The following is a 16,592-nucleotide window of genomic DNA, read 5'->3' on the forward strand; positions in this document are numbered from 1 at the left end:
CTACTAAAAATAGAAAAATTAGCCAGGCATTGTGACAGGCATCTGTAGTCCCAGATACTCAGGAGGCTGAGGCAAGAGGATTGTTCAAGCCTGAGCATGTGAAATTGCTATGAGCTATGATGCCATGGGACTCTACCCAAGGCACAGAGTGAGACTCTGTCTCAAAAAAATATATATATATATTTTTTCTTCTCCCAGTACTAGTTCCTCCAACTTATTTTTGTTTGTTGTCTTTTTCTTTCTCATATTAGAGACTTCACTCAGCTACCTGGTGCTCCACAGCTGTCTGTTCATATTTGAGTCCAGCACTGAACAGCTGATGAGGGCTAGGTACAGGGGTGGGCTATGATCCAGCTATTCGCTGGAGAGAATTCTTCTTTTTATTTTTTTAGAGATAGAGTCTCACTTTATCGCCCTCGGTAGAGTGCCGTGGTGTCACAGCTCACAGCAACCTCCAACTCCTGGGCTTAGGCGATTCTCTTGCCTCATACTCCCAAGTAGCTGGGACTACAGGCACCTGCCACAACACCCGGCTATTTTTTGTTGCAATTTGGCCGGGGCCAGGTTTGAACCTACCACCCTCTGTATATGTGCCGGTGCCCTACTCACTGAGCCACAGGCTCAGCCCCAGGAATTCTTATATATCAATATGTGTAGGGACTTTTCCTTGGGTGGAATTTTCCTTAGAGAGGAATTCTCTAGATTCTTGCTTGGGATCTGAAGATGACAGCCAGCTTTGAGAGATATGAGGTGGAGGGGGTGGGTGTCTGTGTCAACTGTAGACTGTCACTTAACCCCCTTGTTAGTTTGTGCCTCCCTCCTGCTCTCAGTTTGCCGGATGTCCTGGAATCCAGATGCTTTTGACTAAACCCCTGTGAAACTTCCCATCTTCTCCTGGGTTGGAGGAGAGGACCTGGAGATCTGATTCTTATATAAGTTTGCAACCAATGAACTTGGATCAAACTCATCTCATTTTTAGAGGTACCTTGTCTTTCCCAAAATAGGAGCCTTTCGTGGAGCAAATCATGTTGCTTTTTGTTGCCGCTCCCTCAGCCCCACCCTTTGGCTGGGGAAAGTTTCTCTGTTCTGCTAATTAGTTCCTCTTATTCTCCTTTTCTACCTTTCAAAATTTCGTTATCACTGGTCTGTATTAATACCCTCTCCATTCTCTTTACCTCATGGTTTTATCTATTTTTAAAATCTTTTACTTTCGGCTTGGCACCTGTTAGGGTGCCGGCCACATAGACCGGGGCAGGTGGGTTCAAACCTGGCTTGGGCCTGCTAAACAATGACAACTACAACAAACAACAACAAAAAATAGCTGGGCATTGTGGCGGGCACTGGTAGTCCTAGCTATTTGGGAGGCTGAGGCAAGAGAATCACTTAAGCCCAAGAGTTTGAGGTTGCTGTGAGCTGTGACACCACGGCACTCTAGGGAAGGCAACATAGTGAGACTCTGTCTCAAAAAAAAAAAAAAGACAGCTATTCTTTTGGTGTATATCTTTTGGAATCCTGGGAATGAAATCCTGTAGTATATTATCATTTTACAAATTTCTTTCATATATTTGGAATATCTTTAAATGTACTTCTATAGCATCATTTGAAATGACAGTGTAGTATTTTGCTGCATAATTGTACCATAATTTATATAGCCAGTCCTCTATTACTGAACTTCTATGTTTTTAACAAATATTTTGCTGTAATAAACTGGAATACAGTTAACATGGTTTGGTTTTTGGACACGTTTTTACTTATTTTGTAAGATTAATACCTAGAAATGGCCTTATATTGCTGGGCTAAAGATTATGCGTGTTTTTTTTTGACTAGAAGATATATTTTTAATATATACCTTTCACTCAAATAATAATAATAATAGATGGATGATTTGAATATATAAGAAATTATAATTTTTTTTTTGCAGTTTTTGGCCGGGGCTGGGTTTGAACCCACCACCTCCGGTATATGAGGCCAGCACCCTACTCCTTTGAGCTATAGGCGCCACCCAGAAATTATAATTTTTTTAAATAAAAGTTTCATTTCAAATAGTGTTAAGTTTAATTATAGAAACTTTTTGAAAACAGAGAAAAACAAAAAGGAAAAACATTACCAATACACTTGTACTTAAAGATCACCAGAATCAGCAATAATTTTTTTCACTTTTATTTTAATCTCATGGTTATTATATAGTATAAACGTATGTGATTTTATAACTTTTGTCCAAAGTGCCGTAATTTGAAGTACTGTGTTTCTTACATTTATTTGCTTATTCACTATGTAGAAAAAGCATCTACAAAAGTTAATTAGTTGATTAAAGTTAATTAATTCATCTTTCCATTCACAGTTGTGATGCCTTATGCTTCAACTGAGCGAACTCCTTCCCTGCCCCCAGGAAGGTTCTGCACTTGTGTGTACAACCTCGCTAACCACTGTGCTTCCTCAACCTCTTCTTAGGTGTCAGAACTGGGAAGGCGGCATTGGCGGGGTGCCAGGGATGGAAGCCCACGGTGGCTATACTTTCTGTGGCCTGGCTGCGCTGGCAATTCTCAACAAGGAACGTTACTTGAACTTGAAGAGCTTATTAGTAAGTGTCTGAGAGCTGTCTTCCTGTCAGGCCTAGGTCACTGGAGATGTGACTGGACTCAGATATGCTGGCTCCGGGAAGGTGTGGCTGGTGTGGCTCAAGGGCCTTGAGTTCACAGACTCAAGTTCTGGGACGAAGCTTTGCATGTCACTGTTGGAGCTCTCCCTTTCAGCTCTTTCTTTTCTGTCTTTCTGCTTGGAACTTTGTACATGTGTTAGGCCACTCCAGATGTTCTGCAGACGCCTGGTGTGAGCTGGAGTGCCTTCCTCACACACCAGTTCCTTAGAATTAGAGGTTTTCATGCATCTTAGAAAGAATCTTCTAAGAGAAAAAGTTACAAGAAAAGCTTTGAAACATTTTGAGGCCCATCTTTTATTGCCTGTTGCACTGTGTGAACATTTAGTACCTACCCTTAGATGAGTTCTCCAGGCACAGCTGGGTAATTGTGCTGAGAAGCCAGCCCACGTGTGTATGTCTGAGTGGACCCCATGCTCCTGGCAATATTCGGAATGAAGTCAGGGAGCACCCAGCTTGGGTAGAATGATCACTGTGTGCTAGTGGACAAACACACACTCGCCTCCACAGCCACAAAGAAGGAGGTGTTCCCCTTGTGTAATTTGGGGAGTATGCACTCTGACTATGACCTCAAAGCATACCAGCTGTAGCAGACATGCAGCACCTCTCCCAGTTCTCACACTGACCCCATGTGGCCTGTGGTTGTGAGCTGGTTTCTGTTGTACTCTGAAGAAAACTAACGAGTAGGTTTTGCCTTTACCCTTAGAAAGCCTCCAAGGGTAAGCGCTTCTTAAATTTTCTTGAAGGCTTGAAAGTTTGTGCCAAAACAGCCAACATTGTGCACTGGGCTTAGAATTTATCAGATGCTTTAAAATTTGATCAACAAGGGAAGAAACTGAAAAGTCCCATCTCCCAGACAGAAATAAGGAATATAACTAGTGAATGCCTGAGGCGTTGAACCCTGCACCTGCTGTTTCCTAGACATGGGATCCTGGGCAAATTGTCTAATCTACTTTAGCGTGAGTTTTTTGTTCTTCCTTCCATAAAGTAGGGATGACATTCCTATTCTTTGAAGGTTAAAGGAAAGAAAGGCACATAATAGGTCCTTAATAAATATTAGTATCTCTCTTACCCAAACTATTCCATTCCCTCTGATTGCTTTGTGAGAACTTAGACCCCATAGCTGAAGGATTTTATGAATTCATATAGCCAAGAGAAACAGAGGAAACGCATGGATTCAGGCACTTCAAAAAGTAAATTAGTCTGACCTAAAAACAGTTAAGTTGTGGGTAAGTAAAAATGAAGAGTGGGCCCCCACTGTTGTTACTGCTTTTTCTTGTCTTGAGCAATGCTTAGCCCACTTCCACTGTGCGTCATCCCTAAAGCTCTGGTTCATTTAAGACCAACCAAGGACATATCAGTACCCCCACAGTGCAGGGTTTTATGTCTTCCTTCTAAGGCTTTGGGATTGTGACTCTCTGTGGGTGGGTGTTCCCTTGAACAGGGATGTGATTTAAATTCTGCAACTGTTAAGGGAGAGCCGGACCCCTCTTCTATTGAGGGTCCCTAGGGACTCAGAAACTCAATCTAGTAAGACTCTGGACCTAGGAGAAATATCCTGTCTGGTACCCAGTCAGTTCAGTGGGGCAGTGGAAGCCCACGCTGGTGGCTGGAACTGCCTAGGATGGCCACGGACGGAAATGGAAATGCTATATCTGTTCGGCCAGCTGGGTCTGGTCATTCCTGGAGGCCAAACCCATGGCTATCTTGATCTTTGTAAGAGCGTGTGTTTAGAAAACTTGGAGGTAAAACGGGTGGTAGTGTCAAGTGTGATCACTGAGTGACATCAGGAGCTATTTTATACCTTCAAAGTAAAAGATTTTCTTAATATCAGCCATAGACTGGGCAGTCATCATTTGGTAATCAGGACAAATGGCCTTAGCTTTCAGTCATGCTACGACTTGCAGAGAGACCAGGGGTAGATTTCCCTAGGTGCCCAGTAGAAGGAACAGTTTTTTATCATCTGATGAGATACAGCACAAAATTCCATTTATCTGTCTTTAATAAACATCCCTGAGCAGGGAAGTGACGTGGTCTTGCCTTAACTTTCCTACTTAGGCTGTGTTTATTAAGAGTCTTTGCAGGTCTCCCTACGAATGAACTGAGCCTGTTTGTTCTGTCAGCGTCAGCACTGCTTTAAAACCCAGGGGAAGGTAGTTATGTGCCTGGTGCTGAGGAGAGACTAGCGCCGGCTGCCTCGGAGGGTCAGCTTCAGTGCCCCACTCTAGTCCATGTCAGGGAGCGGGAGGGAAGGGAAGAAAATCAAAGTGCCAAGAAGCCCAGAGTCGGGAAGCCTCTGGAGATCCTGTCTTGCTGGATTTTGTGTCTCTTTTAGCCTACAACTGCCTGTCCCATCTGTGTCTCCTTCTCAGCAATGGGTGACAAGCCGGCAGATGCGATTTGAAGGAGGATTTCAGGGCCGATGCAACAAGCTGGTGGATGGCTGCTACTCCTTCTGGCAGGCGGGACTCCTGCCCCTGCTCCACCGCGCGCTGCATGCCCAAGGTGAGGCTGGGAGCCGGGGCTGGGTGATTCCCCGTGGTTGCTAACCAAGTCCAGAAGCCAGAGTGCTTTTTCAGAAGGGTTGAAATGAACTCTGTCCTGGATTGAGTGCCCCTGTGCACCCTCTTGACGGGGGCACTCATCTACAGAGAAAGATTTGGACCAACATGTTAACATCCTTCATCGCTTCTCCAGGCTGGCTGTGGCAAAGTGAGCTCCCTTAATGAACTCTAGGAGGTAGCAGCTGGTGCTGCTTCTGTGTTATCTGGAGGGAGCAGCCCACTCCCATCCTGGAGCCCTCAGTGACTGTCATCTCAGCTGGAGGTAAAGCCACAGTTTACCGCAGAGCTCTGTGTTGGGCACATCAGAGCTGAGCACCCACACTGCACGCCTGGTCACAGTGGTGAGAGGAAGAGCAGTTGCACAAAGGCCACCAGGTCTGGCTGGCTGTATAGTTGTTACCATTAGCATTAAACAAGCCTAAATGTGAGTTTGTTCCACTTGCACCACTGGAGTAGAGAAACCCACAGTTGTTTCTGAAGGGTGTCACATGGGAGTGCAGAGCTGAAGGAGTTGGACGGCAAGCACAAACTCTGGCGATGTGCTCTCCCTGTCTCTTGAAGCCGTGGACTGCCTGCTCACTCCTGAATCATCTTTCTCACCTACTTTCCCTGAGAACAGGGTGTCTCTGAGGAACCTGGTGGGAAGCAGAGGCCATGGTGCCCTGCTGGTTGCTGATGCATTCCAAGGTGACAAAAATATCTCTGGTCCAGAGGGAAGCTGTTCTTTGGACTTAGTTGGGTAATTAATTGCTCAACTGAAAGGTGGGATTTTTTCCTTCTGCCCCCTCCCTACACCTTTTCTTCCTGTTTGTCTCTGTTCTGACCTCAATCTTTAGTTTCTTGATTTCCTTTGAGTTAAGGGTATTTTTGATACTCAGTTAAAGTAAACAGGCTCTCTGTCCTGTTTTCCCACCCAGGGTGTTGAGGAACCTGGTTCTCCCAACTGGAATCTGCACAGTCTCTGGCTTAACCATGAGTAGGGAGGTCAGGAATTCCCTGGAAGTCTGATGTTTCCAAAGCAGAAATAACATGGGGTTTGGTGAGCTCTTTAGTTAGAATTGGTGAGGTCAAGGCTGGCCGAAGCTGTCAGTCTTTTATAAACTATCCCTGGCAGGGGAGGGATGCAGTGATTGTGCAGTTGTGGAAAGACTGGAGAGAGCTGTTCCTGCAGCTCTCCCTGCACAGCCCCTGAGCTGCTGGCTGGGGTTGTGTCTGCTGCACCACAAGTTCTGGAGGGTTCAACCACATTCAAAGCTTTGCCTATGAATTGTGGTGCTTCGGCTTTTCTCATTGCCTGGGACAAGGCCTGTGTTGGGCCTGATGCTCCCCTCCTTCTCAGATACAGTGTGTTTCTTGGACTTGGGACAGACAGAGGTCTTGGAATAAGGGAAGTGTTTTGAGTGGTGGGCAAAATACTAACTTTGGGAGTCAAAAGGAGATGCGGACCGGGCTAAATGCATATTCCTTCCTAGCACTCTGGGAGGTTAAGGTGGGAAGATCGCTTGAGGTCAAGAGTTTGAAACCGGCTTGAGCAAGAGTGAGACCTTGTCTCTATCAAAAATAGAAAAATCAGCCAGGCCCAGTGGAGGGCACCTGTGGTCCCAGCTACTTGAGAGCCTGAGGCAGAAGGATCACTTGAGCCCAGGAGTTTGAGATTGCTGTGAGCTAGGCTAACACCCTGGCGCTCTAGCCTGGGCAATAGTGCAAAACTCTGCCTCAAAAAAAAAGAGAAAAGGAAATGTAGAAAGAGATTCACACTACATTGTGATACTATCAAAGCAGTATATGTGTAATTCCATTTTTTTAGTGAAGAATGGACTTCAAAAAAATTAATAGAAAGTATCTGGGATGTGAAATTATAGATGATGTTTGTCTTCTGTTTGTGTTTTCTTGTCTTTTTACAGAAATTATTTTATAAATGAAAGGAAATTGTATAGGGAGGTGCCTGTGGCTCAGTGGGTAGGGCACCAGCCCCATATACTGAGGGTGGTGGGTTCAAACCTGGTCCCAGCCAAACTGCAACAAAAAAATAGCCGGGCGTTGTGGTAGGCGTGGTCCCAGCTACCCGGGAGGCTGAGGCAAGAGAATTGCCTAAGCCCAGGAGTTGGAGGTTGCTGTGAGCTGTGATGCCACAGAACTCTACCGAGGGCGACAGACTAAGACTCTGTCTTTACAAAAAAAAAAAAGAAAGAAAATTGTATAAACAAAACAAGTAGCAAGGTGACAAAAATATTTGTGACAAATGATGAAGAGCTAATTTCTTTAATTTGGAGAGAACCACACAAATTAATGAGAAATAGATGAACAGCATAACTGAAAAACAGACAAAGGATCCAGACAAGCTTGGCGCCTGTAGCTTAGTGGTTAGGACGCTAGCCACATACACTGGGTCTGGAGGGTTCGAACCCAGCCCAGGCCTGCTAAACACCAATGACAACTATAACATAAACATAGCCGGGCGTTGTGGTGGGTGCCTGTGGTCCCAACTACTCGGGAGGCTGAGGCAAGAGAATTGCTTAAGCCCAAGAGCTGGAGGTTGCTGTGAGCTGTGATGCCACGGCATTCTACCGAGGGCGACATAGTGAGACTCTGTCTCAAAAAAAAATAAATAAATAAATAAATAAATAAGATTCAGACAGACAGCTTGCCCCCCAAAATAAACTGTTGTTACTACTTTTTTCTGCTACACCCACTACAACCACTGGTAGCTGAGACTGGGTAAGTGTTCACCATGTGCCAGAGGCTGTACACAGGTATTTTCTCACTTGGTCCTGAGACCAAGGAAACAGGTTCCCTCATTATCCCCATTAGACAGAGGAGGAAGCAAAGTATAGGGAGGCTGAGTGACTCCCTTCGTAATTCCTGATTGGCACCCCCAAGGGTTGGTAGGTGGTTGTGTAATTCCAGACTACCTGGCATCAGAGCCTGCTGTGCTTATGACCACTACAAATGGCCATGAAAACAACAAAAATTTGTTCAGCTCCCTTGTAGTTAAGGAAATGAAATCGAAACAGTGAGACTATTTGCTTTTATTATCAGAGATTAAATAAACTTGGTACCCTGTATTGGGGAGAATGTGGAAAAACAGGCACTTTTTATACATTTATCAGTAAAGGTGTAACTAGGTGAATCATTTTTTTGGAGGGCAGTTTGGAGACATCTATTTAAATTATAATGGCATATACTCTTTGAACCCAGCAAGTGCACTGTCAGGAATTTACCTGCAGAGATACTAGCAAAGGATGTATATTGAAGTGGAGTTTTATAGCAAAAAACCTAAATGCCTATCAAAAGGCTAAGGATTAGCCAGGAGCCTGTAGTCCCAGCTACTCAGGAGGCTGAGGCAGGAGGATCACCTGAGCCCAAGAGTTTGAGGCTTCAGTGAACTAGGATTATGTCATTGCAATCTAGCTTGGATGACAGCGTGAGGCCCTGTCTTGAAAAGAAGAAAAGGTTAAAGGTTAAATGAATTATGATGGTCTCTCTAGACAATAGCTGCATGCTGTGAGCTGATCTTGGGGCAGCCCCGTGCACACAGTCTGGGGCACACACTGCTCCTCCTGGAAGCCTATGTAGCCCTTTAACTGTGGGTATCTTTGGAAGGAGGGTAGGAGACAGAGGGCTGGAGACTGACTTTTGAAATTGTATATCCTTCTGTACTATACTTTTTTTTTTTTGAGACAGAGTCTCACTATGTCGCCCTTGGTAAAGTGCCGTTGCATCATAACTCACATCAACTTCCAACTCTTGGGCTTAAGCGATTCTCTTGCCTTATCCTCCAAGTAGCAGGGATGACAGGCGCCCACCACAATGCCCAGCTATTTTTTGGTTGTAGTTGTCATTGTTGTTTGGCAGACCTGGGCTGGATTCGAACCCGTCAGCTCTGGTGTATGTGGCTGGCGCCTTGCCACTTGAGCTACAGTCGCTGAACCAAGCTACAGGCGCTGAGCCCTATACTGTTTATTTAACCACATGTACTACTTTTATTTTGGTAAATGAACAAATATACTTTTAAAAGGCATTGATCCCATTGCTAACTAAAAAGAGGGGAAAAGTCTCAACAGTTCAGGATGTGAGTCTAGCCCCTGCCTTGGCAAGTGACCATCAGCTCCATGCAGATGACTACCTTTCACGTGTAGATGACAGTATTTGAGTAGAAGAATGAATTATTAGTAGTAGCTTAAAAATATAACATGCTGAATAAATCAGTGAGTTAAAATTTTGTTTGGGGGCAGCAGTAAGGAAGCATCAGACCTGTGAGTCTCTGCAGTTTGATAGTTACTGGCTTCTTGTACGTTTTTGGAGACATCTTGGCCTAGGCCTTTTCTTGTCCACCTGTGAAGTTTAGCTACAGATGGCTTCACCTGTCAATTATGGTTTGGAAAGACTTTTGATTTCTTAGATAAAAGGAACCTTTGAAATGCAAAATGACATTATGATGGAGATCTGTAATTTAAGGAAGAGATATAAAGGATTTAAAAGGCTGACTCCAGTGTACTGTTATCACCCTGTAATCCCGTTTCCCTTCATCTTGCTGTGATTATGTGTGCTGGTATTCAAATTCACAGCATCTAGAAGCTCCTTATAGAGTTTATGAACTTTGAGGTTTTAAACTTCAATAATATAGGAAGTAACTGAAACAGTCTATAATCTTCTTAGTAAATTAAACATAGCATTTTCTTTTCAGATTCCAGTGTTAGCCAGAGGTTACCATTTACCTTATAATAGTCTTTTATTTGTTATAGGAGATGAAATAAATGCATAGTTCATACAGATGTTTAGTGTAGTTTCCTAAAGTTTAATAAATGTGCTTTCTTTTTAAATTTTTAATTTGTTACCCTTGGTAGAGTGCTGTGGCATCCTAGCTCACAGCAACCTCAAACTCCTGGGCTCAAGTGATTCTCTTTCCTCAGCCTCCCAAGTAGCTGGAACTGCAGGTACCCACCACAATGCCTGGCTATTTTGTGGTTGTTGTTGCAGTTGTCATTGTTATTTAGCTGGCCCAGGCTGGATTTGAACCCGCCAGCCTCGGTATATTTGGCCAGTGCTGTAACTACTGTGCTACGGGCGCTGAGCCAATAAATGTGCTTTTTAAAATAACAGCTTCATTGAAATATAATGCACATACTGGACAACTTACTTAAAGTGTGCAATTCAGTGTTTTTTAGCAGTCACAATAGAGTGCAGCCATCATTACAATCAGTTTTAGAACATTTCGATCATTCTTCCTTCCTAATACTCCACGTACCCATTAAATATGCTTTTTTTTTTTTTTTTTTTTTTGTAGAGACGGAGTCTCACTTTATGGCCCTCGGTAGAGTGCCGTGGCATCACACAGCTCACAGCAACCTCCAACTCCTGGGCCTAAGCGATTCTTTTGCCTCAGCCTCCAGAGTAGCTGGGACTACAGGCGCCCGCCACAATGCCCAGCTATTTTTTGGTTGCAGTTCAGCCGGGGCCGGGTTTGAACCCGCCACCCTTGGTATATGGGGCCGGCGCCTTACTGACTGAGCCACAGGCGCCGCCCTAAATATGCTTTTTTAAAAGAAAAAAATCACAAAGGAAAAATCAATAGTATGATTACAGTGTAAGTGAAAAATGTTTTGGTTTTTTTTTTTTTTTTTTTTTTTTTTTTGAGACAGAATCTCCCTCTGTCACCCTGTGTAGAATGCGGTGGTGTCATTGTAACCTTCAAACTCCTGGGCTCAAGTGATCCTCCTGCCTCAGCCTTCCAAGTAGCTGGGATTACAGGTGTGTATTACCACACCCAGCTAGTTATTTTTTATAGAGAAGGGGATGACGTACAATGGGATGATGCCATGGCACACTACCAGCCTCACTCTTGCTCAGGCTGGTCTTGAACTCCTGAGCTCAAACAGTCCACCCTCCTTGGCTTCCCAGAGTGCTGAGATTACAGGTGTGAGATTGGAGAACTTTTTAAAAGTAACCAATGTTAGAAGTGATACTGTAAAATTTTAAATTTTGCTGGCAGCCATACATTCTTAAAGCAGTTTTTTAGTACCTATCAAAGGCTTTAAAAATGTTTTCCTCTGACAGTATAATTCCACTCTGGTCTGTCTGAAGAAAATAACCCCAAACATAAAGAATATTCACAAGATGCGTAGTGAAGCATTTCTTATAATTACAAGGAACTAGAAACAAACTTGGAAATAAGTGAAAGAGTGAAGTCCCATCATAGATATGTGTACCTCTACACAGTCAACTGCGCTTATAGGTCGGGGGAAAGAGGAAAATGGTTAAAATAGAATAGTGCAGATGCTTTGTGAGTAGGAGGCCTGCAGCAAGCCAGCTGTGTCCCTCCGTGGGTTGGGTCAGCTGCTGTACCTCTTGAGCAGCGACTGCCTTGCTGGGCTGAGTGTGACTCAGTTGTTGAGGTGAATGGCTTTTGCTCACGGCCCTTAGCATCTGTCCCTCCTCCCACCTGATGGTTTTGCACACATCTGTCCCTTAGCATCTGTCCCTCCTCCCACCTGATGGTTTTGCATAATCTATCCATTAGCATCTGTCCCTCCTCCCACCTGATGGTTTTGCATAATCTATCCATTAGCATCTGTCCCTCCTACCACCTGATGGTTTTGCATAGTCTATCCCTTAGCATCTGTCCATCCTTCACACCTGATGGTTTTACACACATCTGTCCCTTAGCATCTGTCCATCCTCCCCACCAGATAGTTTTGCACACATCTGTCCCCTCCTCCCACCTGATGGTTTTGCACACGTCTGTCCCTTAGCATCTGTCCCCTCCTCCCTCTTGATGGTTTTACACACATCTGTCCCTTAGCATCTGTCCACTCCTCCCACCTGATGGTTTTGCACACATCTGTCCCTTAGCATCTGTCCCTCCTCCCCACCTGATGGTTTTGCACACGTCTATCCCTTAGCATCTGTCCCTCCTCCCCACCTGATGGTTTTGCACACATCTGTCCCTCCTCCCAACTGATGGTTTTGCACACATCTATCCCTTAGCATCTGTCCCCTCCTCCCAACTGATGGTTTTGCACACATCTGTCCCTTAGCATCTGTCCTCCCCACTTGATGGTTTTGCACGCATCTGTAACTTAGCATCTGTCCCTCCTCTCCACTTGATGGTTTTGCCCACATCTATCCCTTAGCATCTGTCCCTCGTCCCCACCTGATGGTTTTGCACACATCTGTCCCTTAGCAGCTGTCCTCTCCTCCCCACATGATGGTTTTGCCCACATCTGTCCCTTAGCATCTGTCCCTCCTCCCCACCTGATGGTTTTGCACACGTCTATCCCTTAGCATCTGTCCCTCCTCCCCACCTGATGGTTTTGCACACATCTGTCCCTTAGCATCTGTCCCCTCCTCCCACCTGATGGTTTTGCACACGTCTGTCCCTTAGCATCTGCCCCTCCTCCCCACTTGATGGTTTTGCCCACATCTATCCCTTAGCATCTGTCCCTCCTCCCCACCTGATGGTTTTGCACACATCTATCCCTTAGCATCTGTCCCTCCTCCCCACCTGATGGTTTTGCGCACATCTGTCCCTTAGCATCTGTCCCCTCCACCCTCCTGATGGTTTTGCACACATCTGTCCCTTAGCATCTGTTCCTCCTCCCCACTTGATGGTTTTGCACACATCTATCCCTTAGCCTCTGTCCCTCCTCCCCACCTGATGGTTTTACACACATCTGTCCCTTAGCATCTGTCCCCTCCTCCCCACCTCATGGTTTTGCACACATCTATCCCTTAGCATCTGTCCCTCCTCCCCACCTGATGGTTTTATACACATCTGTCCCTTAGCATCTGTCCCTCCTCCCCACCTGATGGTTTTGCACACATCTGTCCCTCCTCCCACCTGATGGTTTTGCACACATCTATCCCTTAGCATCTGTCCCTCTTCCCCACCTGATGGTTTTGCACACCTCTATCCCTTAGCATCTGTCCCTCCTCCCCATGTGATGACTGTATGACTCACAGAATCCTTTAGCCATACTAATTGAATTTCAGGGAGAAACGTCTCAGTTACTTGTCAGTACCATGGTATGATTACCAGAATGGCCATATTTTGCTTGGGGAATCATACAATGCAACAGGGCAGTTATGGCTGGGCATGGTGTCTCATGCCTGTAATTCTAACACTCTGGGAGGCCAAGGCGGGTGGGTTACATGAGCTCCTAAGTTCAAGACCAGCCGGAGTAAGAGCGAGACCGTGTTCTCTACTAATAATAGAAAAACTGAGATAATAGGATGGCTTGAGCCCAAGAATTGAAGGTTGCTGTGAGCCATGGCACTCTACCTGGGGCAACAGCTTGAGACTCTGTCTTTAAAATTAAAAAAAAGAAAGAAAAGAAAAAGAGGGCAGTTACAAGTAATGCTTTTTTATTTTTTATTTCAGATTAATATGAGAGTATAAATGATTAGGTTACAACGTTTGCATTTGTTAGATGAGGTCCCTGTTGTAGTTGTGTTCCCCCCAGGAGGTGTGCTATATGCCCTCACATTGTGCCCATTAGGTGGGAGTGCACCAGTCTCCCTCTGTCCTCCCTGTTCTCCCCTCTCCCCTCCCAACTCCCTCCCCTCTTCTGAGGAACCTTCTTTGAGCCAAGAGAAAAGTTGGACAATTCTCTTTAGAAATCTATTAAGTTCAGGTTTAGGAAAGTGGAGAAAGAACAGACTTTATCACCCCTGGTAAGAGTCCGCTTGGCTAGTGAGAGTCTGATTTTGGGTTTGAGGGGGGTGTGCTCAAGGAGATCTGTAGAAAGAAGCCCATGGAGCAAGTCTGGGTGCTTACAGAGCTCCATCGGAAAGCTGAGCTCACCTGCTAGTTCACTGCCTGCCTCTACCCCTACGTTGTACCAAAAAGTGGGAGTCCACCAAGCCGCCTCCCCTTCCTGAATTTAGGAATTTAGCTGTGTCTTTCTCTAGCACCTTGATGTTAATCCAAAAAATAGTGCCACTTATAACTGTTGCTCTGTGATGCATGTCAGTGTTCAGGAGAAGGGACACATTGTGGATGGGACGTGGACCAAGGATGAGTGGAAGAACTGTTCAGACTGGTACTTGGCTGGACCCTTTAGCCCCCCTGACCCTTTGTTCTTCAACAGGTGACCCTGCCCTCAGCATGAGTCACTGGATGTTCCATCAGCAGGCCCTGCAGGAGTATATCCTGATGTGCTGCCAGTGCCCGGCTGGGGGGCTTCTGGATAAGCCTGGCAAGTGAGTGCTGTCCACATGGGGGGTGGCGGGGAGGTGTCCCTGCAGCCCACCAGAGCCAGACTTTTAACAGCTGGGGCATCCCTTCCTCTGGCTGCCTAGTGCCAGTGTTACATGGACAAGGCCCCCCAAGTGGGAGCATCCCTTTGAGGGCCATTGTGCTAGCACCTCAGCTGCCCATCTTGTCCCCAGCTGACCTGCATCCTCTGCCCTGGAGAGGTGAATGGATTGCAAGGTTGGGAGCTTTACTTTCCCCATCTCCCACCCTTTTTTTTTTCTTTAAACCAAAGTGATTTAAATAGAATTGGATACTGGATTTTATTTTATTTTTTTGAGTCAGAGTCTTACTATGTCACCCTCAGTAGAGTGCCGTGGTGTCACAGCTCACAGCAACCTCAAACTCTTGGCCTTAAGCAATTCTCTTGCCTCAGCCTCCCAAGTAGCTGGACTATAGGTGCCCACCACAATGCCTCGCTATTTTTTGGTTGCAGTTGTCATTGTTGTTTAGCAGGCCTGGGCCAGGCTCAAATCTGCCAGCTTCAATGTATGTGGCCAGTGCTCTACTCACTGAGCTATGGGGGCTGAGCCTATTTTTATTTTCTTTTTGACACAGAGTCTCACTTTGTCACCCTTGGTAGAGTGCTGTGGCGTCACAGCTCACAACAACCTTAAACTCTTGGACTCAAGTGTTTCTCTTGCCTCAGCCTCCCAGGTAGCTGGCTTTTTTTTTTTTTTTGAGACAGGGTTTCACTCTTGCTCAGGCTGGCCTTGAACTCCTGAGCTCAGGCAATCCACCTGTCTCAGCTTCCCAGAGTGCTAGGATTACTGGTATGAGCTACCATGCCTGGCCAGGGTACTGGATTTTAACCCCCTGAGTGTTATCAAGAGAGATTATAATCACGACAACTGTTAAAGAGTATATGAAATACCTGGGCTCAAATCTGAGATGTCATAATAAAAGGGGAGATAAGTCTTGTTCCCTGTCATTCACCTCCATCACGCCCCCCAAACACATATTCTACTGCTGTTGGCTGCAGGGGAAGGCCTGGCACAGCAATTTATCAGGAACATTTTGGCTCATTTCTAGATATGTTGGTATTTTTCTACAGAAATATATGAATTTACCACTATCCAGCCCTTGGAGAGCCCCTTTCTTAACACAGCTGTGGAGACCCTCTCTAAATTACCATTCTTGCTATTGGGCAGGATCTTTAAAGGTACTGCCAGGAGAAACCATGCCACCTCCAGCCATGTGGAGGACGAGGGGTGTGTGCAGTTGTACCTCGGCCTGGAATTGGTGTGTCTGTGTTTGGGGGATGTGGGGTGCAGAGGCCTGTCCACTCAGAGCTGCCCTGTCCTTTTAGGTCACGTGACTTCTACCATACCTGCTACTGCCTGAGTGGCCTGTCCATAGCCCAGCACTTCGGCAGTGGCGCCATGCTGCATGATGTGGTCCTGGGTGTGCCTGAGAATGCTCTGGTAAGAAGGGCGGGGGCTTCACACCCTTCTGCACAGGGTCTCCCCAGACAGGACACTTCCCAGGTGAGCAGAGCAGCCACTCAGATGCTGCAGAAGTGGCTCCCTGCATGTCCTGTGTGGACAGGCTGGGAAGCTCAGGGTCCCCACCCTCACACGTCTCTTGACCTGATGAAACACTGTGGCCTCTAGGAAAATATATTTTTTCTAGTGTGGCAGTCAGTGTACAAGAGACATATGAGTTATATATGTTTCACGAGGCCTCTAGTTCAAAACTAGCCTGAGTGAAATACAACTTAGGCAGTCAATGTGTTAAAAGTTTGGCTCATACCTGTTATCCCAGCTCTCTGGGAGGCAAAGGTAGGTGGATTGCTTGAGTTCAGGAGTTTAGTTTTGTTTTGCTTTGAGACAGAGCCTCAAGCTGTCACCCTGGATAGAGAGCCGTAGCATCACAGCTCACAGCAACCTCCAACTCCTGGGCTCAAGCGATTCTTCTGTCTCAGCCTCCCAAGCAGCTGGTACCACAGGTGCCCACCACAATGCCCAGCTAGTTTTTGGTTGTAGCCGCCATTGTTGTTTGGCAGGCCCAGGCTGGATTCAAACCCACCAGCTCAGGTGCATGTAACTGGCACCCCAGCTGCTTGAGCCACAGGCGCTGAGCCAGGAGTTTTTGTTTTTTTTTTTTAGAGACAAGAATC

At 45.8% G+C, this 16,592-nt stretch overlaps 1 protein-coding gene across 3 annotated transcripts in view; it reads left to right on the forward strand.

Annotated features, from left to right (window-relative positions):
* Positions 1-16,592, forward strand: part of FNTB (farnesyltransferase, CAAX box, beta) — an 87,544-nt gene that overhangs the window by 62,314 nt on the left and 8,638 nt on the right. For all 3 annotated transcript variants that reach the window (XR_008382295.1, XM_053601097.1, XM_053601098.1), the window contains exons 8-11: positions 2,452-2,581; positions 5,029-5,161; positions 14,310-14,421; positions 15,783-15,897. Coding sequence is in view for 2 of the 3 variants with exons in the window: in XM_053601097.1 (XP_053457072.1) it covers positions 2,452-2,581; positions 5,029-5,161; positions 14,310-14,421; positions 15,783-15,897 (490 nt within the window). In the remaining variant the exon portion in view is untranslated. The remainder of the gene's footprint in view (positions 1-2,451; positions 2,582-5,028; positions 5,162-14,309; positions 14,422-15,782; positions 15,898-16,592) is intronic.

The sequence above is a fragment of the Nycticebus coucang genome, chromosome 9 (genome assembly GCF_027406575.1).
Source record: "Nycticebus coucang isolate mNycCou1 chromosome 9, mNycCou1.pri, whole genome shotgun sequence".
Classification (NCBI taxonomy): domain Eukaryota; kingdom Metazoa; phylum Chordata; class Mammalia; order Primates; family Lorisidae; genus Nycticebus; species Nycticebus coucang.